Source organism: Balaenoptera acutorostrata, chromosome 14 (assembly GCF_949987535.1).
Source record: "Balaenoptera acutorostrata chromosome 14, mBalAcu1.1, whole genome shotgun sequence".
Taxonomy (NCBI): Eukaryota; Metazoa; Chordata; class Mammalia; order Artiodactyla; family Balaenopteridae; genus Balaenoptera; species Balaenoptera acutorostrata.
In genome coordinates, this window is record NC_080077.1 from 50,973,389 (window position 1) to 50,994,520 (window position 21,132).

The window sequence follows — 21,132 nt, forward strand, 5'->3', positions numbered from 1 at the left end:
TCTCGGGATTTGTGATACCTTAAAGGTCACTTAATTTAGGCTGATCAATTTTCATCTCCCTTTAGATGGCTTGTTTTTCTTCTCTGTTTTATTTGTGAGAAGGGAAAACTGAGACAACTTGTTTTATTAAAAAAATAAAAAGCATAGACATAATAAGATCAAATCATTTGTGTAAAACTGTCAGAAAATGCAGGAAGTTGTCCACATTATATTTGGCTATGTGGAGAGCAAACCATATGTATACATGGCATGTCAACCCTGACTAGACATCAAATATCAAATTATGTAATGCAACTGCTCACCACAAAAGCTATGCAGAGTAATACATTTTTAATGTTTTATTTATTTATTTATTTTTAATTTTTATTTATTTATTTATTTATTTTTGACTGTGTTGGGTCTTCGTTTCTGTGTGAGGGCTCTCTCCAGTTGCGGCGAGCGGGGGCCACTCCTCATCGCGGTGTGCGGGCCTCTCACTATCGCGGCCTCTCTTGTTGCGGAGCACAGGCTCCAGACGCGCAGGCTCAGTAGTTGTGGCTCACGGGCCTAGTTGCTCCGTGGCATGTGGGATCTTCCCAGACCAGGGCTCGAACCCGTGTCCCCTGCATTGGCAGGCGGATTCTCAACCACTGCGCCACCAGGGAAGCCCTAATGTTTTATTTTGATATAATTTTATATTCACAGAAGTTCAAAGAACTTCTGTTTACTATTTTCCAGATTTACCATTTATTAATATTTTGCTGCATTTGCTTTATCATGTGTTCTTTTTTCCTGAACCACTGGAGAGCATTTTGTTGACATCTTGTCTCTTTATCTGTAAATATTTCAGTGTTTATTTCCTAAGAACGAGGGCTTTCAAAATAACACATTTTTTAAATCAAGACACAAAGTTAACATAACCATCAGAATAAATTTTTAAAAATGTTAACTACAAAGAAAAATACTCTGCCTTCGTTTCACACAGGAGGAAAATTTTGGCCCGTTTTGCTAACTATGATATTCCCAGACTCTACCATAGGGCCTGGCATACAGCCAGTCCTCAATAAATACCTGTTAACATCTTAATGTAATGGTGTGATACTAGATTAACCACATTTCTAAGCAAAGTATTTCTAAAATAAAGGCAACGACAGCAAAATATTCAGTCATTTCTTTATTACCAATGATTTGTAATTCCCCAGTTACAAAAAGAGTAAAAGCCTTCTGATGTAAAGGACTGATGGGAAATTACCTTTTTAAGATGAGACAAACAAGTTAGAGCATAAGTAAATGGGACTTTGTTGGTCCCCCTCTGGGCCACCCTGGGGACGTGCTGTCTCTTCACAGGTAGCGGTTTCTGATGTATTCTCGGTACATGGAGGTGTCTTCCTTCCCCAGGGGCTGCATGATACCTTGACTGGCCTGGATGTGGGCTTGGAAGATCTCTGTAGATTTTCTGTCTACTTGTGGAGGCTGAACTTCATAGATGTTGTCTTGGGAGAAAGCTGAGATGGGTGTTCTATAGAAGAGAAGTGAGGACAGAGCTACATTAAAGAAAATAAAGGAGCATAGGGACCTTGACCTAAAAAGCACTTGAGAGCCACTGACCTTGAACGAGTGAACTTAGTAGTAACAAGTGGTGGTAGTGACCTCCCTGTTCCCTCTCGGTTGGCTTCCTCCTCTGCCTGAAAGAGCAGGACCAGCACTTGCCCAGGGAGCCTTCCCCGGCATGCAGGCTGGATGGGCACCCGTCCTCTGTTCCCGCAGCCCTGGGCACACCCATGTCTGTGTGCCCATCTGCCTCCCTCACATGACTGAAGTAACCTGAGGTAGGGGCTGTACAGACTTTTTGCTCTCTTTCCTTGGTACCTGGTATGTACTCAATAGTTTTCTTAAGTAGGACTTATTAGCAGGAATCAGTGAAGTAGCGGATACTAATAATTCCTACCTCATAGGTTGATGGCAGGAGTAAATGAGTTTATATCTGTAAAGTGTTCCCTTAGCATAGTGCCTGGCACACTATTAGTGCTCAATAAAAGTGTACTATTGTTAACAATTACCGGTGCATAATTCCTTGGCTGCAATTCTGAAATGCTAAAAGCTGTAATAACCAAACGTTATTTTGCCAGCAAATCCTGACCCAATTGAAACTCATCTGGTGGTACAACATACAATACTCGGCCCGCTTCATGTGAATATTAATGTGTTTATTTATCAGCCTCAGATCACACTGGGGATGTTCTTATAAGGTATATGCTAACACCCCCAAAATTCTGAATTCTGAAACACATCTGGCTTCAGATTTTTTGGATGAGAGACTATAAATCTGTAATAGGCAGCTTCCTTCCTTTCTGGGGTGATTTGAAAAGCACCCAAGAACCTCTCTATTCAAAAATATCCCTCCATTCCCACCCCACCTAGACTGCCATAGTGCCTGAAATTTCCATCCACGCTTGGGGAAGGCGCTGTCTCCAAAAAAGGCCTTGTCAAAATGCAGCTGGGTGCCTGACACACGCTTAACTCATCGCTGTGTGAGCACCTGCTAGTGATTACCTCCTTGGCAGGGGGCAGGCCCTCTAAGGATGAATCAACCACCAAGTCAGGCATGCTGCAGAGTGCGTGTGTGTGGAAGGTCAAGAAGAGGCAGGCCGTGGGTAGGCGAGGATGGTATGCTACCCCTTGTGGGGGACTGGGGGTACAACGACAGCACCCTCCACCACTTAGCCCAGGGCTGGCCCTGCGGAGCAGTGGGGGTTGGTTCTCCACATCAGGGTACCAAGACCACAAAGAGAAAAGATCTGGAGAATCTATTCTGCTGGGCTGGGACCTCAGTCTTGCTCATGTACATCATATCAGAGGAACAGAAAGGCATCCTGGACGCCTGGCTGTTTGGTTAGCTGGGACCCCTGGAGCTGGGGGGCATTCCCTGCAGTCAGAAGCAGAACTGAACCTCAGACCCAGCTAGGACTGTACTTGCAACATCAACATTTTGTGGGACACTAGGATGGTGCAGTGAGCGACACACAAAGGGAGACAAGAGTTGTCCAGTAAAACCCTCCATCCTCATAGGATGCATTACAATTACACTTAGGTCTTTCTTACTCTCCTAGAAAACAGTCAAGGTAGCTCCCTGTACTTTGCCTTTAGAAAACTAACACATCCTGCCTTGGCTGGAGACTCTGCTTAAAATCGCTGTGAAATAAAATACAACTAAAGGTGGAATATTCTTTCTGTAAGTCAACCTCAATTGTTTTGACCTTGGGGTAATATATTTAAACTCAAATTTGGTAAATGGCTTATGAAATACTCTCATTTTTCCAAAGCACTCTAATAATTTCACATGATCTTAGACTACACCCTTATTTAAATAAATAAAAACCAAAGGTTAGTGATTTACTCGAAGTTTAAAAAAAAAAAAAAAAAGACCCAGGTGAAAGAATCCTGAGCTGAGTCAATTTGAATTCCAGCTTGGCAGCAGTGCTTTTCTTCAAAATACAAAAGTAACGTTATAATGACAAATGGTTGGGATGATTAATATATGAACTCTTCTTCTCAATTTTCCCTCACAAAATCATAGCAACTCTTCAGTCATGTACATAATTCAAAGCAAGATGCTAGAATTCTTTAACGGTTGTTAATATTCAGGGTCAAACCATTTTAACCTGAACACTTAAAAAGGAGGCTTCATTAGTGGTTTTAGAGATTGTCATCAAAGTGCCGGCCACAGCAACTCCTGAACCCCACCATCCACACCTGTCTAGTGTCTTACACCCTCCATTTCACAGATGAGACATTTAAAGTCAATTTAAAAATGGGACTAATGGTTTCTGTGCTTTAAGCCAGACCTTTGCCTGCAACCCTGTGTGCATTAACCAAGAGCTTTCCGGCAGGCATCACACCAGAGAGATACCATCTGGGAACTAAACCTTAATGCAGCTGAGAAAAGGAGAATCCAAGTCATCAAGTCATTGTTTTGTCCTTCAGCAGCTCAGCTGAATACACAGGTGGGCAGGCTGTAGGGAGAACAGCAGCAGGGCTGGGACAACCATGAATAGGGCCACAGACCAGCCACTGCCACCCACTGCCTGGGGTTTCTTACCAGTAAATCAATCAGGAGTCCTCACCCTACTTCTCAGTAAACTGCTTCAATGCCCCGTGGAGTAATGAAAAACCATTACAAACACTCTAAATGTGAAATGTCAACATCAGCCTTAAATGGTATCAGACTGAGCGGCAGGTGGGTTTAGGGCTTCAACACCACCTCACCGTGGTGTTGATTTTGCTACTCGCTACAGTTTGAGAGTCTTTGGTCTAAGGAGACCAAACTGTAATCTAAAATGCTAAATAAAATCTTATTTGTGGTCAGTCAACAGCACTGAACATTTTTAAGTAGAAACTTTCTTCTTAAATGATACACTACCACTAATCCTACACTGAGCAGGCATCATTTAACACTTAACTATAAAGACATGAGTAGCAATATTACATTTCCTAATGTCCTCACACTTGATTTCCCCATTGGCTTATGCAAGGCAAGGAAGAAATATAAAAACATCCAAGACCCTCACAAGGGGCTGCTGGTGGGCACCTTATCTCTGAGGGGCACTGGAAAGAGATGGAGGTAACCCCAATAACACTTCCAACACTACATGTAATAGTCTTTTTATTAGCTTAGATGGCATTTGTTTCTGGGTGAAAAGACCAGTGTTTAAGCACTAAATGATGTGGAAATTGTAAGACTACTTTCTTTTATTCATTCCAGTAGAAAGAGATGGCTTATTATTGCACTTTCATGGTGGAAAAAAACGTTCGACATTTCTCTCCTGTCCATAAACAGAATTTTTGTTTTCAGCTTCTCCCCACAGTCCTCAAAGGGATAAGACTTATTGCCCTTAATTCAAATGCTAGTAGTCTTTTTGGAGATGAATTATTATAATTACAAATTTGCAGGCTCATTTCTTTTTATCTACAAAACCTAGTCCCATCTTCAAGGAAGTCTCTGTATTTCCTCTCAAGGAACGTTGCAGTCTTCTTTAGTTCATTTATGGGCTGCTCAGTGTACTCAAACACCAAGGACTGATGACACTTAGCCTTAACTGCAGTTCCCATTCACAGAAGAGAAACACTTTAGGCAGAAATTCATTAGACACACTACATGTTTTTGAAGAAGATCCTTATTGGTGCCCTTTTATGCTCTTTCTTAAATGTGTTATTATTCGTTTGGTTATAATATGACCATGTCCTATAATAATGGTATCTTACACTTGGATGCATAACAAAAGTTTGAGTTCCTTTAAAAGTTCAATTCCCGTTGAGGGTATTTCTGACTTATACATATTCAGTACCCAATAAGCATATGTTGGTTTGACAAGAAAATATTTAATTGGTCAGACTGAAATGTCTTCTGGATTTAGTAATGATATGACGATTTGTGGTTGGTGATAGAAGAACTAGATAATACTTGTATTATTTCAATAATTTTATACATGTGATACTTTTCCAATATATTAAAACCTTATACTTTTTCTATGATGAGCATTTTGGCACACCATTTGGCTTTTCCAGAAAATTTAGTAATGGTTCTAATCACAGGATATATTTCCCTTCCTGGTGATCCCTTCTGTTGCTACCACAAACTCCCAAGTTTTCCCAAGTTGCTGTTTTCACATCAGCAAATGGTTCTGTTGGTTCATGACTGAGTGACAGAATCCAAAGACTATTACAGCTGAAGAGGCCCTTATGGAAGACCCTGACCAACAGCCTTATTTGCAGATGATGGTCAGCATCAGGTCATTCCTCTCTTTACTTTCCTCTACCTTCTGGGAGAAAACAATCATTAGGGCGGGATCAAAGTTGATCAGGTGCTCCGGTCTCAGTGGGGTAAAACCGCAGCAAATGTCTTAATAGCACAAGCCCTTTATTATTCTATTTGCCCTTCTGCCGGCTTTGTAATTTCTTTTAAGCAATAAGGGCTGTTATTTCCTAACTGGCAGAGGGGCCTATGGCACACATTGCCATGCAATCATTTTTTTAAAAAATATTTAATTTTTATGGCTGCGTCTGGTCTTAGTTGTGGCACATGGGATCTTTCGTTGGGGCGTGTGGGCTCTTCGTTGTTGTGCGCAGGCTTCTCTCTTGTTGTGGCATGCGGGTTTTCTCTCTAGTTGCGGCACACAGGCTCCAGAGCATGTGGGCTCTGTAGTTTGCAGTGCACAGGCTCAGTAGTTGTGGCACGCGGGATTAATTGCCCTGCGGCATGTGGGATCTTAGTTCCCCAACCAGGGATCGAACCCGTGTCCCCTGCATTGGAAGGTGGATTCTTTACCACTGGACCATCACGGAAGTCCCTGCAATGATTTTCTGTCTTTCTAGCTTTTAATACTGCTCAGAGCCTTTAGCCCTCAGTTTGTGGGTGCCATTCTAACATCTTTTTGTGACCATCCATTGCTTCTCGTTAGTTCCCTTATTAGGTTGCTTGTATCTTTCCAACAAAGCATTCATACATTGAAGCCTAGTCACGAATCTATTCTACCAAGATGATACGGTGAGAATGCGTTTGCTTCTTCATGTTAAAAAGTCAAGATAATGCTGCATATTCCTCCCATTCAGTGTACAAGTATAGACACCTAAGTCCAAAATGTAGCTCTCAAATCATGCTTGTCCAATATGGTAACCATTAGCCACATGTGCCTATTTAAATTTATATTTATTTAAATTGATTAAAATTAAATAAAATTTAAAATTAGTTCCTCAGTAGCACTAGTCACATTTCAAGTTCCTGATGACCACATGTGGCTAGTGGCTACTGCATTGAACAGTGCAGTATAGAACATTTCCTTCATCACAGAAAGTGCCATTGGACAGACTGTTCTAGAACCTCTTTCCTGCTATTTTTTTCTCAGAAATCCTGAGTATCTCTTTCTAAACTCATTGCCTTAATATAATATGTCCCTGCATAGCACTTATCACTATCTGATCTTTTATTTATCTGTTTATATATTTTCCAGGATGTGAATTCTATCTTGCTTACCTCTTTACCCTCAATGCCCAGAAGAATCTTTGGCATATAGTAAGTGTTCAATAATTATTCCCTGAATAAATGAATGGCGTCTGTTTAAGGAAGATGATTTTACCTTGGATTTCTAAATTCAGGACCTGAAAGCAGTGTGATTTGGATTACTCTAGAATCTAGAGTCTAGATGATAGGGAGGTATGATTTCCAACAGAAGTCTGGCTTTTAAGTTCGTTTCCTCAGATAACCATAAGGTGGACGGGGCACTGAGGGGAAGCTGAGGTGCTTTCTAGCGGGGCAAAACTATCCAAGTAGCTCAAAAAACAAGGGTGAGGCAGGAGGGGTGTGTTCTAATCCCCCTTTAGAGGTGAGAAAACAATGACTCAGATTAACAAACTCACTAAATGGGCTGAAATCAAGAGGAATGTGTCAATTTTCAAACCACCTCTAATAAAACGAAACAAAAGGCAAAATAAGTCCCTATATCCTGGGATTCTAGAAAGCAGGCTCCGCCTATGTAATTTGCTTTCATATACCCTGTCAAGCCAGTTTCAGTGTTGGAGATATGGGCAAGCACATTTGCTGCCTTCCACACATATGCATTGCCCCGACCCCCCAACCAAGGGCACTTGCATGTGTCTTTGGGTAGACATACATGACATCACAGTAAAGGCAACAGGCTTGAGGGGCAAACACTTATCCATGTATTAGGACATGAAACCATGCTATTAGCTGCTGATGACATTCTAAACATCAAGGTAAAAAAAAATTAATTTTCTTTTTATTCCTGCTAAAACAGCAAATCTATATAGTACACACAAAATACTATGAACCTAATGCATGATTTCCCCACAGTGCAATTAAATTTTCAGTCTTGTTATGCCATTGAGAGCTAATGAGCGAGATACAGAATAGTGTATAAATCTGATTCCTTCAAATCCAAACAAACTCCAAATCCTTTAAACAGCTGCTATTACAATGGGATGACTGAACCGTCCTCCAGCAGAGATACTGGAAGAGAGGTTAGAAATTTCATTAAGCAGGTTAAAATGCATTAAAGCAAATACGACAGTAATGCCAGTCCCTAAACAACCCACCATTAGAAGGAGCAAAAGGGGTGATGAGAAGGAACTGAAGAATATAATCGGTGATGATGGAACCTAAAATGTACAGTCTTGTAGACCAGGGGTGCAGGCAGCCTTCTCTGTATATAAGGCCCTTCAGAGGCTCAGCAGTAAGGAATTTCAGCTGCTTACAGCAGACGAGGTCTTTGTAGATTCTGATAGGAGAGGAGTATGTCATTCGGTTATGGAGTGTGAGGGCAGCAAAGCTCTCATTGTGTGGGTTTCTCAAACACTCATCTACCTTCAACGTGTCAGGAGCCATGTCAGTGACAGGCCAGCCAGAAAGGCACTGCACTCTCACAAAAGTTAGGATTTAATGCCTAAGCCTAAGCCACATTAACAAGAGAGAAAAGTTATTTATAGATCAAAGTACACAATGACTTTAATATATCTCAAAGAAATCCATGCATGTGAATGTCTAAGGCTGCTAAACTCTTTTTTTTTTTTTTTAAGCTTTACTGAGGTACAACTGACAAAAAACTATCTTTTGAAGACTTATTTTTCATCAGATCAACTAGATGAAAAAAGTGTATGTATGTACATACACATACACATGTATGTTATGTACACAGACATATTTATATGTAACAGTTATGCTTATATATACTAATATATACATATATTTTCTTTAAACATAACGCTGAGGTAAGGGCTGTGTGTGTGTGTATATATATATCTCAACACTCCCCACAGTGATATACTTCAAATGAGTCCATGTGACCTCATTTTTATAATGTCCATTCCACTGTGCAGACACTGAAACAAAAGTACAGTTGCTTTTAACATGTGACTTTCTAGTTTACAGTGTTATACATAAGAGCCTTAGAGACTATTACAAGCTTGTGAGAGTAAAGTTTTTGGTTAAAATGTCATAACATCACTGCCCTACATATACGTTGGAAAAAAAAAACAACTAACAATGCTTACCTAATAGTTATCATGGAAAACTACTGTGCTTCAAATCTATCAATGCTTTTCACCTTTTTATTATAAAATAAGACAAATAACAGAAAACCACACAAAACAAACACAGTTATTAGAAGGTAAACACAAGCTGGGTCAAGAAACAGAAATTTTGGCAGCCAACCTAGAAGCCCCTTCTATGTGCTCCATCCCCATCACAACTCCTCCCTCCCCTCATAAGTAGCCATCAACCTGACTTCTACAGTAATCACTTCTTTGCACTTTAAAAAAAAAAAAAAGATTTTTTTCATACAAATGTGCATCCCTATAGTTTAAAAGTGTGATCGGGCTTTTAATCTACAGATTCTCCCTTCTATCTTTTCCTTACAATTTGTCGAAGAAACCAGGTTGTAGAGTTTCTCTCATCTGGGTTTTGCTGATGGCATATTCATGACGCAGTTCAAAAATGTTCCTTTGTCCTTTATATTTCCTGCAAGCCAGCAATTGGATCCAGAGGCTTGGTGAGAATTAGCTTCAATTGCTGTGGCGAGACCACAGGTGGTGGAGTGCTGTGTCATCAGGAGGGCCACAGTGTCTAGCTGTTTATCTTTTTTGATGCCCACAGTCATTGATATGAATGCCTAGATCCATTAATTCACTGGGGATTGCCAGATGATAATTATCTTATTTTTTTTTCATTTATCAGTGTCACACTTTAAAAATATATATATTTATTTTATTTATTTATTTTTGGCTGCATTAGGTCTCTGTTGCTGCGCACGGGCTTTCTCTAGTTGCGGCGAGCGGGGGCTACTCTTCGTTGCAGTGTGCGGGCTTCTCATTGCGGTGGCTTCTCTTGTTGCGGAGCACGGGCTCCAGGCGCGTGGGCTTCAGTAGTTGTGGCACGTGGGCTCAGTAGTTGCGGTTCGTGGGCTCTAGAACGCAGGCTCAGTAGTTGTGGTGCACGGGCTTAGTTGCTCTGCAGCATGTGGTATCTTCCCGGACCAGAACTCAAAGCCGTGTCCCCTGCATTGGCAGGTGGATTCTTAACCACTGCACCACCAGGGAAGTCCTGTCACACTTTCTTAAAAAGATTTTTTTCCTCATCTCTTGTTTGGTTACCCAACGGTACAATTCATATGATTCAAAGTCATATGCTTGATTCTTTGTCTGTTTTCCAGATAATGAAATAGTTCCTTATCATCCTTCTAAGGTGACCAGATTTTTAAAAAATCATCATAAACTCATGGATTTAAACATATTTGATGAGTTCCATCCTACTGTAATTAATATCCTTATTGAAGTGCAAATTTTCCCATCTTTGTCCAGTGGGAGCCAGCATCACAAGAGAGTATCATACTGTATATCACTGCCCAGGAAAAGATCAAAATTCAAAATCTGAAGTATGGTTTCCATTGAACCCATACTGCTTTTGCCCCGTCGTAAAGCCCCAAAATTTTAAGTTGAACCATTGTAAGTTGGGGACCATCTGCGCTCCATTTTTTTTTTTTCTGACATAAAGTTTTTTTCTCTGACATAGCCTGAGAATAATCTAATTTTCTTTCCCTTAAAAGTCACTTTCTCTTTTTAGATGTCTAAAGGATCTTTTTCCTTTAAAGTCCAGTTAACATACTATACTGTATCACTTTTGGTCACTATTCTCAGGTATGTGTTGTGCTATTCAAATACGTAGTTTTAAGTAGTTATATTTCAGAAAAAAAAAAATTGGCATTACTGTTTTTAGTATTTGTTTTGTTCCCTTGCTTTGTTTTTCTTCATCAAGACGACTCCTATCCATGCTAAATCTTCCTTGCCTATTGCCAATATTTGACACTTTCTCTTAAATCTTTTTCTTCATTTCTTTTTGAATTTTAAAGTTTTGTATTTTAAGCTCATTTTGAAATAGTATGCTTCAGTTTTGACCTCTTTTATCAAGTTGTCTTTCTGGCATGCTTTCATTGGAGGGATGTTATTCTGCTCTGTGTTCTTTCATTCTCCCAATAACTTTATATGGGTTTGGACCTCGATACTTTTCTGTTGCTCATTATGCAAAATTAAATTTTCCTGAACCTTTAGAATGGAGTAGTTCAGGAAAATCTGACTAACTTGACAGAACTCCCTCTTTTGTTGTTTAAAACCATGTCGGCTTGCTTTCTGAGATTTCCTTTACTTCTTCTCTTCCCCTCTTCTATCTGGACTTTCTCGTTCCCTCATGCCTCCTGCCACTGTCCTGCCCAGTTTTGACTCCACTGTCATCACTTTCTCCGGGCCTGGAAGGGAGCTTTGGCCGTCGGGTTCAGGAGTTAATCTGGCCCAGACTGCCTCAGCTCTTTTCAGAACCCACCAAGAGCCCCTGCACTCACCTGGCACTGAACTGGGTAAAACCCCTCCCAGTTTCAGCTGCTGTGCTCAGATTAGCCAGCAGTCATTTCCAGTGCACTCCTGTTAGCTACTCTGGGGCTCTCCTGGTCTCAGGTCTGTCAGATGCCCTGCTGTCCCCTCCTGACTCCTTCCTCTCGTACAGCACAGACATCACGCAGGTCTTGTGGCTGTTGGCGGTTTACCTCCACCACCTGCTTATATTTTGTGATTTGTAGATAACTTATGCGGTTTGAGGTAAATGCTGTCCATGTGTATTTGGTTGTGCTCCCTAGTTGTTCTGTTTTATGTGATGATTCAGAGATTTAAAAAACTATGTTGCTGCCGTCTTCTTCCCAGAACCAACTAGGCATGTCTGTTTTTAAAGTATATTTTTCACCCATCCCCAAAGCTGGTCCCTAAATGTGACATATTGTTGCCTGCATGGCTATACTGTCCTTGCTGCTGAGGTAGGCGTTGCCACACCACTTCTCCTTACCCAGAGCTTTGCTCAGAGAAACTCTTTTCCAGCTCAACTCCCATTTCTACTCCGTCAGTACTTGGTCTCCTCAGAGACAGCTGAATACCACAGGGTCCAGATGTGGCTGCTATCCTAGTGATGCAGAGACTTGGGGGAAGTGCGGAGAATGTGGTAGAGCCCTTAATCTCGCGGTTCACTTACATCTGGCTAATCAAGCATTATTACAACTATGGCAGCAGAAAGAAGTACAAGTAGAGTTAGGAAAATTAAAAAATGACTGCCTATCAGCTTTACTTTTATTGCAGCTAATGGGAGATGGCTAGGACATCAGTTAGATTTGGGTCACGGGCTTAATGAACAAGGGAGTCCTTCCGATGGCTACTCAAGGACCTCACTCCATCATGCGAGCAGGGTGCTTTCACCATTCTTGCCTAGTGGCATTTGATGACTGCTAATACAAATGGCAATTGTACATTTCTATTCTCTCCCTTTCTGGATAGTTTTAATCCTCCTTTGCCACCAGTGTATATTGAGAGCAGACAGGCAGTCTTTTAATTTTTTTTTTTTTTATTTTATTTATTATTTATGGCTGTGTTGGGTCTTCGCTTCTGTGCGAGGGCTTTCTCTAGTTGTGGCAAAGCAGGGACCACTCTTCATCGCGGTGCGCGGGCCTCTCACTATCGCGGCCTCTCTTGTTGCGGAGCACAGGCTCCAGACGCGCAGGCTCAGTAATTGTGGCTCACGGGCCCAGCCGCTCTGCGGCATGTGGGATCTTCCCGGACCAGGGCTCGAACCCCTGTCCCCTGCATTGGCAGGCAGATTCTCAACCACTGCGCCACCAGGGAAGCCCCAGTCTTTTAATTTATAGGTCACTAGATCACAAAAAGCCTCATCTGGACTTCAAGAGAGCTGCACAAAGCCCAGAGATCCTGGACTTTGAGTGGGATGCAGTGATGTATGGGGGAGGGAGTGGGTTCTACTTATAGCAAGAGGAATATGCATAGGTAACTGGGTAGCTAGCAGGGCAGACTCCGACAGATAACATAAATTAGATTCCTCAGTATCCATCTGAACTCCCCTTCCTGCATGCAGAGGCTGAAAAACAAAAAATAACATCCCAGAGTCCCTTGCAATTTGGGTTCAAAATGTGATTTAGGTTCTACCCACCACTTATACTCGCAGGAGTCTGATTTGGAACTGACTCATACGCGAAGAAGCAGCATGTAGGGTATCCTTTTTGCAGACTCTGGCAAAGGCGACGTGCTCTCGAGTTGGCCACCCCAGTGGCAGCTTCCTGATTATAGCTGAGGTGGCTGGTTTTGCAGCCCGCAGCTGCTGTGATACCTTCCGGATCTAGGCAGATGCAGCAGCCACTCTGATGATTTGCCATGTGCTTTGCGGAGTCATTCCTGGCAGCTTGGTCTACAGTCTGTCTCTTTAGCCCTCTGGTGATTCTGAAAGCCACTGAAAATCCCATAATAAATCACTTTCTGTTTAATCTACCTAGAGTGGATTATGTTTTCTGCAACTGAACTCTGACCACACAGCCAGCCAACGTGCAAAAGCACAGGAAGCTCCAGCTCTTTCTTGCTTTAGCTGGGAGCAAGCACACGGGCGCCTAAGTAACCCTGTTCCTGGATGGTTCTAGCAACAAGGGGATACTTCCAGCAGTTGGACACATTTGTGTTCACTGCCCTAGGAGACAGAAGGGACAGTCTACTACAAACACATATATGAGTGGCAATGGTGGTCCTTTTGATGTTTGGGCCATAGCTGTTAGTATTTTTATTGGTCCATGTATGGCAGAATGATACTCTTCTACATTCTGACAACTATAAAATTAAACTGTTGTTTGTGTTTTTAAAAGGACTTTTGGTTTTAGACAAAGTAAGATGACTTTTGGACCTGAAACAGGTAAAATGCCTCTAATTTAGGATGCAATTTATAAGTTGTAGGATTTCCCTCCCATTTTGTAGGATATATTGTCTTAGTATAAAAAGAAATGCAGTTTTTCCTCTGTTTCAGCTGTGTCTAGTATTACAAACACCAGGAGAGCACCCAATGATATTTGGCTGCACTGTTTTGTAGGCCATAACGTGAACATTTCAGCTGCTGTTTAATGAGAGCACACTTGGCTTTGAGCCACAGGCAACAGGAACTGGTTACCCTGCACAGCACTGGGTCTGTTCTGCCAGTAAAGGACAGGTTGCACATCAAGCCTGTAACAGCTGTTCTCAAAGGGCAAAGAATACAACTGCCCCTCCCAGAGTCATCCTTTCTCCCTGCCTGTACGCAGGCCCAGACTCTCCCTCAAGGCAACTGGTCATCTATCAGACATTTCCACGGTGACCTTTGGGAGCAATCTGTCCCTTCTGTCCTCAAATTTCCTGGAACAGCAGCAGCAGTGGCCTGTCACTCCTGGAGACGCAGACCAATGGGCTGCAGTAATGGCCCTGTGTCTTATCTCCCACATGGAAGTGATGACACCTACTTATATTCTTTATGCCCATTTGAATATTTTCACCTTTTCCTGATGATTTACAGAGTGCTATCACTGAGCCTGCCATGTCACATCATTACATCTCCTGTTACCTGCATCTTTTTTCTAAGACTTTTTATTGTAGAACCTCTTCAGATTTATAGAACTAGAGTTCCCACATACCCCATACATACCCCAGTTTCCCCTATTAGTGACGTCTTCCATTAGGATGGTACATTTCTTGCAATTAATGAACTGATATTGACACATTATTAACTAAAATCCATACTTAGTTTTTACCTAATGTCCTTTTTCTTTTCCAAGACCTCATCAAGGATACATTACATTTAGTTGTCCTCTCCGCTTAGGGTCCTCTTGGCGGTGACAGTAGACTGACCTTGTTGCTGATGACCTTGATAGTTTTTTTTTTTTTTTAAAGTATTTGCTTATTTATTTATGGCTGTGTTGGGTCTTCGTTTCTTTGTGAGGGCTTTCCCTAGTTGTGGCAAGCAGGGACCACTCTTCATCGCGGTGTGCGGGCCTCTCACCATCGCGGCCTCTCCCGCTGCAGAGCACAGGTTCCAGACGCGCAGGCTCGGTAATTGTGGCTCACGGGCCCAGCTGCTCCGCGGCACGTGGGATCTTCCCACACCAGGGCTCGAACCCGTGTCCCCTGCATTGGCAGGCAGACTCTCAACCACTGCGCCACCAGGGAAGCCCAACCTTGATAGTTCTGAAGAGTACTTAACCTGCATCTTTTCAGAGTTATCCTTCACTTTAATAACAGTAAGGATCAGACAAAACTGACTTTGGAAGGAGCTATCAGTAGGATCATGAGCCTTCAAACCAAAACCTACCTGTCCTGAGTTTTCAGAAAGCTCATGTGGCTTCATTGCTGTCAGGGTTCATCTGTGATGGGGTGTTGGGCACGCTGCCCAGTGGATACTCAGACACAGCTGCTGAGGGAACTCCTGTGGAGGATTTGATGGAGCGGGGGTTCCACAACCTGTCTGATTATTACACTCAAAGGAGAATTTTACAAAGCACAGATACCCAGGTCTTAGCCCAGGTGTACTGAGTTAGAATCTCCAGCAATAGGGTCTGGAAGTCTGTATTTTGTATTGCTTAAAAAAACAACAGTCTTGCTAATTATGTTTTTAATATAGAAAATTATAGAACATGGCCCATAATCCATTAGTATTAGTAATATAAAGGTATAAATGTAGAAAATGTAAAGAGAAACCAAAAGTCTAAAATGAAAACTGAATGCCTCCCTATAATCTATTTAACCATTTTCTAAGGACGCTTTGATTGCTCCCTGTTTTTAGTGTTGTCTTCTGTTTGCTTGAGATCTGTATTTCAGCAAGCTTCCCAAGATATTCTGGTGTAAACAGAAATTTGGAACCCACTACTACAGACGAAATTCACAACTGAGCTGAGGGGGAGCAGAAGGTCCCTTTCCATGCTGGCATCCTTCTGAAATCACAAAGCCCTGCTCTTCCCTTTCCTCCCCTGAACAAGTCAGCCCGAAAGCCATTAGAAGGGGGCAGAGCAAGGAGAGGCAGCCTGTGACAGCCTGTGGGGTGTTGGGGCCCAAGTGGGGTGAGAAGGGCAGATCCAGCGTGGGGAGTTTAGGCCTGAGTGCGTGAGGAGGGCGTCCACGTGTAGGGGCAGCCTGAGGTGGTATTTCAGAGCCTGAGCAGGGAGAAGTGGGTGTGAACATCCATGTGGAGCGGTGGCCTGGGGCCCAAGGGGATAAGGAGGGCACTCATGAGGGTGGTGTCTCTGAAAAGGTGTCAGTGCCTGAATAGAGGGCATCCATGTGGGGCAAGGGGTGGATGCAGTGGTGACGGAAGACTGGTTATATACGAGGGAATGAATCAGATAAATATAGTGAGGGTAACGGAGCCATGTTTCTCACTGTTGGAGAGGGAGGTCACTAATATGGAAAGGGAGACGGACGGAATAACCCCAGAGTACCCTACGATTAGAGGCATCAGTATGAATTTATAGAATTAAAGATATATATCTATATTTTATTTGTATTATACTTACAAATATATAATTTATATTATATGATATATATAATGTAGTATATATTTGTATATACATATATGTATATATTTGCATATGTCTGTATATATTTACATCTATGAGTATATGTAAATATATATATGTCCTTTGAGTGGGCCTGGGAGCAATGACACCCCAGTGGCAATAGTGCCCACACCTTGGCTTTAATACCATTTTCCACTAAAAAGAACCTGAGGTCCTTGGAGAAATGACTGATTTCAGGGCTGGGGCAGGCAAAGAACATGATGAGCTTAGAACATCTTGTGCCAGAAATCAAGGATGTACTTAAAGAATGATGAGGATGTGTCCAGAGAACACAGGAGCCAGGCTGAAGGGACGCAGGTGAAATTTGGAACAATTTGAGTATCAAAATAAATAATGACAGTAACAGACTATATCCCATCGAATAAAACAGAAAACCAAGATCTCATACTGAGAAAAATAAGTAAATGAAATAATTGAAAGTTTGATGAAGAAAGGGATGTTTACATCATTTCAAAGTATCTCCCACAAAATATTTGTTAATTAAAAGAGAGGGGGAAAAAAAAGAGCAAAAAGTGGAAAAGCCCAGAAGATTCCATTTTAATCAAGGGACTGAAATAAAGATGATTAGTAATGGCATGAATTGGAATTGTGTGCCACCTGATAGGATGCAATAAAAAGAACCCACCATCACTTCTGTGATATTCCTGCCTGTATTCATTATGTACTTTAAGCCAACGAACATTTATGATGTCACAGTTTCTGGGGGTCGGGAATCTGAGAGTGGTTTAATTGGGTGATTCTGGTTTTAGGTCTGTTATAAGGTTGAAGTCCTGCTGCTGGCTGGGGCAACAGTCACCTTGAGGTTTAACTGGGGCTGGAGAATCCACTTCCATGCTCACTCACATGGTTGGCAGGCCCCAGTTTCTCACTGGCTGTTGGCTACATGCTTCAGTTCCTTGCCATCTGGGCTTATCCATAGGACGTTTGCTTGCCCCAGAACAAGTGATCCAAGAGATTGCTTCTATAACCTAACCACTTCTGCTCTATGCTCTTGGTCACAAAGATCAACTCTGGTATAGTGTGGGAGGAGACTGCATGAGGGTTTGAATAACAGGAGGTGTGGCCAATTTGAAGGCTGGCTACCAAACTGCCAAAGATAACCATGACAAACTCAGACTGGGAGCGGTTCTACGAAGTCATTAGACTGTATTCTTCAAAGTGTCAAGGTTATGAAAAATCAAGGAAGACTGGGGAACTGTTCCAGAATGAAGGAGACTAAAGAGACATGACAACTAACTGCAATGTGAGATGCGGGACTAGTTCCTTTTGAGATTAAGGACATTATTGGGACAACTAGCAAAAGCTTGAACGGGGTTGAAGGATTAGTTGGCAGCAATGTATTGCTGTTAATTTCCTGATTTTACTAGATTGTACTGTGATTTTATAGGAGAATCTTCTTATTTATATAAAATACCTACTCAAACGTTAGGGAGAGACAGAATATCAGGTCTGCAACTTACTCTCAAATGGTTCGAGGCGGGGAGGGAAACATTCTTTGTTCTGTAATTGCAACTTTGAGGTAAGTTTGAGACTGTTTCCAAATTAAAAATGTATAGAAACTATAAAGACCTATGGGAGAAACTGTCTAAGTTAAGGTCGAAAATCCTAATTCTATTAGGTAGAATTATAAGCCACTGCTGTTTTCGTAGGTCAAAAATATATGAGTATTGGTAACTTCATATGGTTCAACTTAATACAAGAACATTCCAACAAACTAATCAACATCAAAGACAATGAAATTTTGGATTCCAATAAAGAGGCAAAACAATTCACAGGGCCCTTTCAAGGATCTCTCTCCTGCAATTAACTACTCTGTCCAGCACCCCCAGTATCTGACTCTCTGCAGACCACCTGTCAGCACAGAGAACTGCTGTAGTAGCTCCTATTCTAGAAATGATCCCTATACCCTCCTCCCAATGTCCTATTTCTCTGCAGCCCTCCACAGCATTTTTGAAATGGTTTCTGCTCCCCATGTTCTCTTACCCCCTTCCCATTTTTTCCTAAATTCACTGCAGTGGGCTTGCAAAGCTACCACCCATAAACATTTGCTCCTCAAGGCCATCAATACCTCCCTGTTAATTTCTCTGTATTCAAGACTGCTGCCCACTCCTTCCTTCTCGAAACATTTTCTTCTCTTGGCTTCTGTGAAACCACACTTCTCTAGAGTTTCCTCCTATTCCCCTCTTTGCTTATATCCTTGGCCCCTACAATTCACCCTCCAGAAAGCACCCATAGTCATCTTTTAGAGAGTGCATTAGAGCATGCCACTTCTCACTGAAAACGACCCCCCGCCAACCCCCCATGCTTCTCACTGGATAAATAACAGCAAAGCTCCTATGAGATTTGGCCCCTACCTATGCCTCACTCCATCCCAAAGCACATTCCTCTGGGCCTCTCTCACTTGGCTTTGTTTGCTGCTTTTTTTTTTTTTAGTGAAATGTTTTTGCTGTATTTTAATCTATATGCTTTCAAAAAATTGAAGTATAGTTGATTTGCAATGTTAGTTTCCGGTGTACAGCAAAGCGATTCAGTTTTACGCTTACACACATATTCTTTTTCATATTCTTTTCCATTATAGGTTATTACAAGATATTGAATATATAGTTCCCTGTGCTATACAGTAGGACCTTATTGTTTATTTTATATATAATAGTGTGTATCTGTTAATCCTAAACCCCTAATTTTTCTCTCCCCCCACTACTTTCCCCTTTGGTAACCATAAATTTGTTTTCTATGAGTCTTTTTCTATTTTGTAAATAAGTTCATTTGTATCATTTTTTTTTAGATTCCACATATAAGTGATATATTTGTCTTTCCCTGTCTTACTTCACTTAGTATGATAATCTCTAGGTCCATCCACGTTGCTGCAAATGGCATTATTTCGTTCTTTCTTTATGGCTGAGTAATGTTCCGTTGTATAGATGTACATCTTCTTTATCCATTCCTCTGTGGATGGACAGTTAGGTTGCTTCCATGTCTTGGCTATTGTAAATACTGCTGCAATGAACTTGGGGCGCATGTATCTTTTCGAATTATATATGGTTTTCTCCAGATACGTGCCCAGGAGTGGGACTGCTGGATCATATGGCAACTCTTAGTTTTTTTTAAGGAACCTCCATACCGTCCTCCATAGTGACTGTATCAATTTACATTCCCACCAACAGTGTAGGAGGGTTCCCTTTTCTCCACACCCTCTCCAGCATTTATTTGTTTGTAGACTTTTTGATGATGGCCATTCTGACTGGTGTGAGGTGATACCTCAATGTAGTTTTGATTTTCACTTCTCTAATAATTAGCGGTTGAGCATCTTTTCATGTGTCTGTTGGCCATCTCTGTGTCTTCTGTTTGCTTCTTAAATATGCCAAGCTTATTCCTGCCCTGGTCTTCTGCACATGTTCTCTCTGCTTTGAACACCCTTCACCAGTCATCTCAGGACAGACGCCTCCTCTGCATTCAGGTCTCAGTTCAAACCTCAACTCCTCAAGGAGACTTTCCCTCCAAACCTAATTTAAAGCAGCTCCTGACTCTCACCTGCCCCAACCACTCTCTCCCATCATCCTGGTTTGTGCTCTTCAAGGCATTTATCCTAATATGAAATTGTCTTATTAGTTCAGTGCTTGTCGCCTATCTTAGGACATAAGTGCCTTGAGAGACCTTGTCAGTCTTGTTCTTTACTGTATCTCCAGTGTCTAGAACAGTGTCTGACACATAGTAGGTGCTTAATAAATATGTGAATAAATCACGTACTTTCTGCTAATGATCCCATCCAGCAGATGTCTCATGGCTGTGATAATGATAATTACAGAATCCTAGAGATGACCTTCCTTCCAAATCATCTTATCCAACCTCAGATTACAAGAAGAAACTCTACAACACTGCTGGTAGAAGGTTATCCAGCCTCTACTTGAGGACTCTCAGTGATAGAAGAACTCATGACTTTTCATAATGGAATGTTTGCATGTCATTGTTTTTTGAAATTTTTATTTTTTATACAGCAGGTTCTTATTAGTTATCTATTTTATACATATTTGTGTATACATGTCAATCCCAATCTCCCCATTCATCCCACCACCCCCCCCCCCCCCCACCCCGCTTTCCCCCCTTGGTGTCCATACGTTTGTTCTCTACATCTGTTGTCTCTATTTCTGCTTTGCAAACCGGTTCATCTGTACCATTTTTCTAGATTCCACGTATATATATGTTAATATACGATATCTGTTTTTCTCTTTCTGACTTTCTTCACTCTGTATGACAGTCTCTAGGTCCATCCATACATGTCATTGTTGATAGCTCTAATTGTTGAAAAGGTTTTCTCTTCAGTGACCCTAAATCTTCCTCCTTATATGTTCCACTTATTGATCCCAAAACAACTTGAAAAAGCCCTGCTTCACTGGACGGTAATTCAAGTATTACTTGAGGGAATGATCACATGATTCTATGCTCTGAGATGAATACTCCCAGCTATCTCAACACTTCATGTGACATGAAAAATTAACCAAGCCTGCACATGAGAAAGGTCTGCAAAATTTTAGCAGCTTGGTTTAAGTAAATAAAGCCTTTCTAAGCATCTTATCTGAAAAGTAAAATGTAAGCATGCCCTTGGGTATTCAGAGAACATGATCTCATCTCTCATGGCAGTCTTTCTGTTCTTAACAGACTGCTTCTCTGCATCACGCTC

General features: G+C 41.6%; 1 protein-coding gene across 2 annotated transcripts in view; it reads right to left on the reverse strand.

Annotated features, from left to right (window-relative positions):
• Positions 1–1,140: 1,140 nt before the first annotated feature.
• The window catches only part of FIG4 (FIG4 phosphoinositide 5-phosphatase), a 135,790-nt gene continuing 115,798 nt past the window's right edge, over positions 1,141–21,132 (reverse strand). For both annotated transcript variants that reach the window (XM_007190679.2, XM_057528160.1), the window contains exon 23: positions 1,141–1,498. In XM_007190679.2, coding sequence (XP_007190741.1) covers positions 1,321–1,498 — 178 coding nt within the window. In that variant the 3' untranslated portion in view covers positions 1,141–1,320. The remainder of the gene's footprint in view (positions 1,499–21,132) is intronic.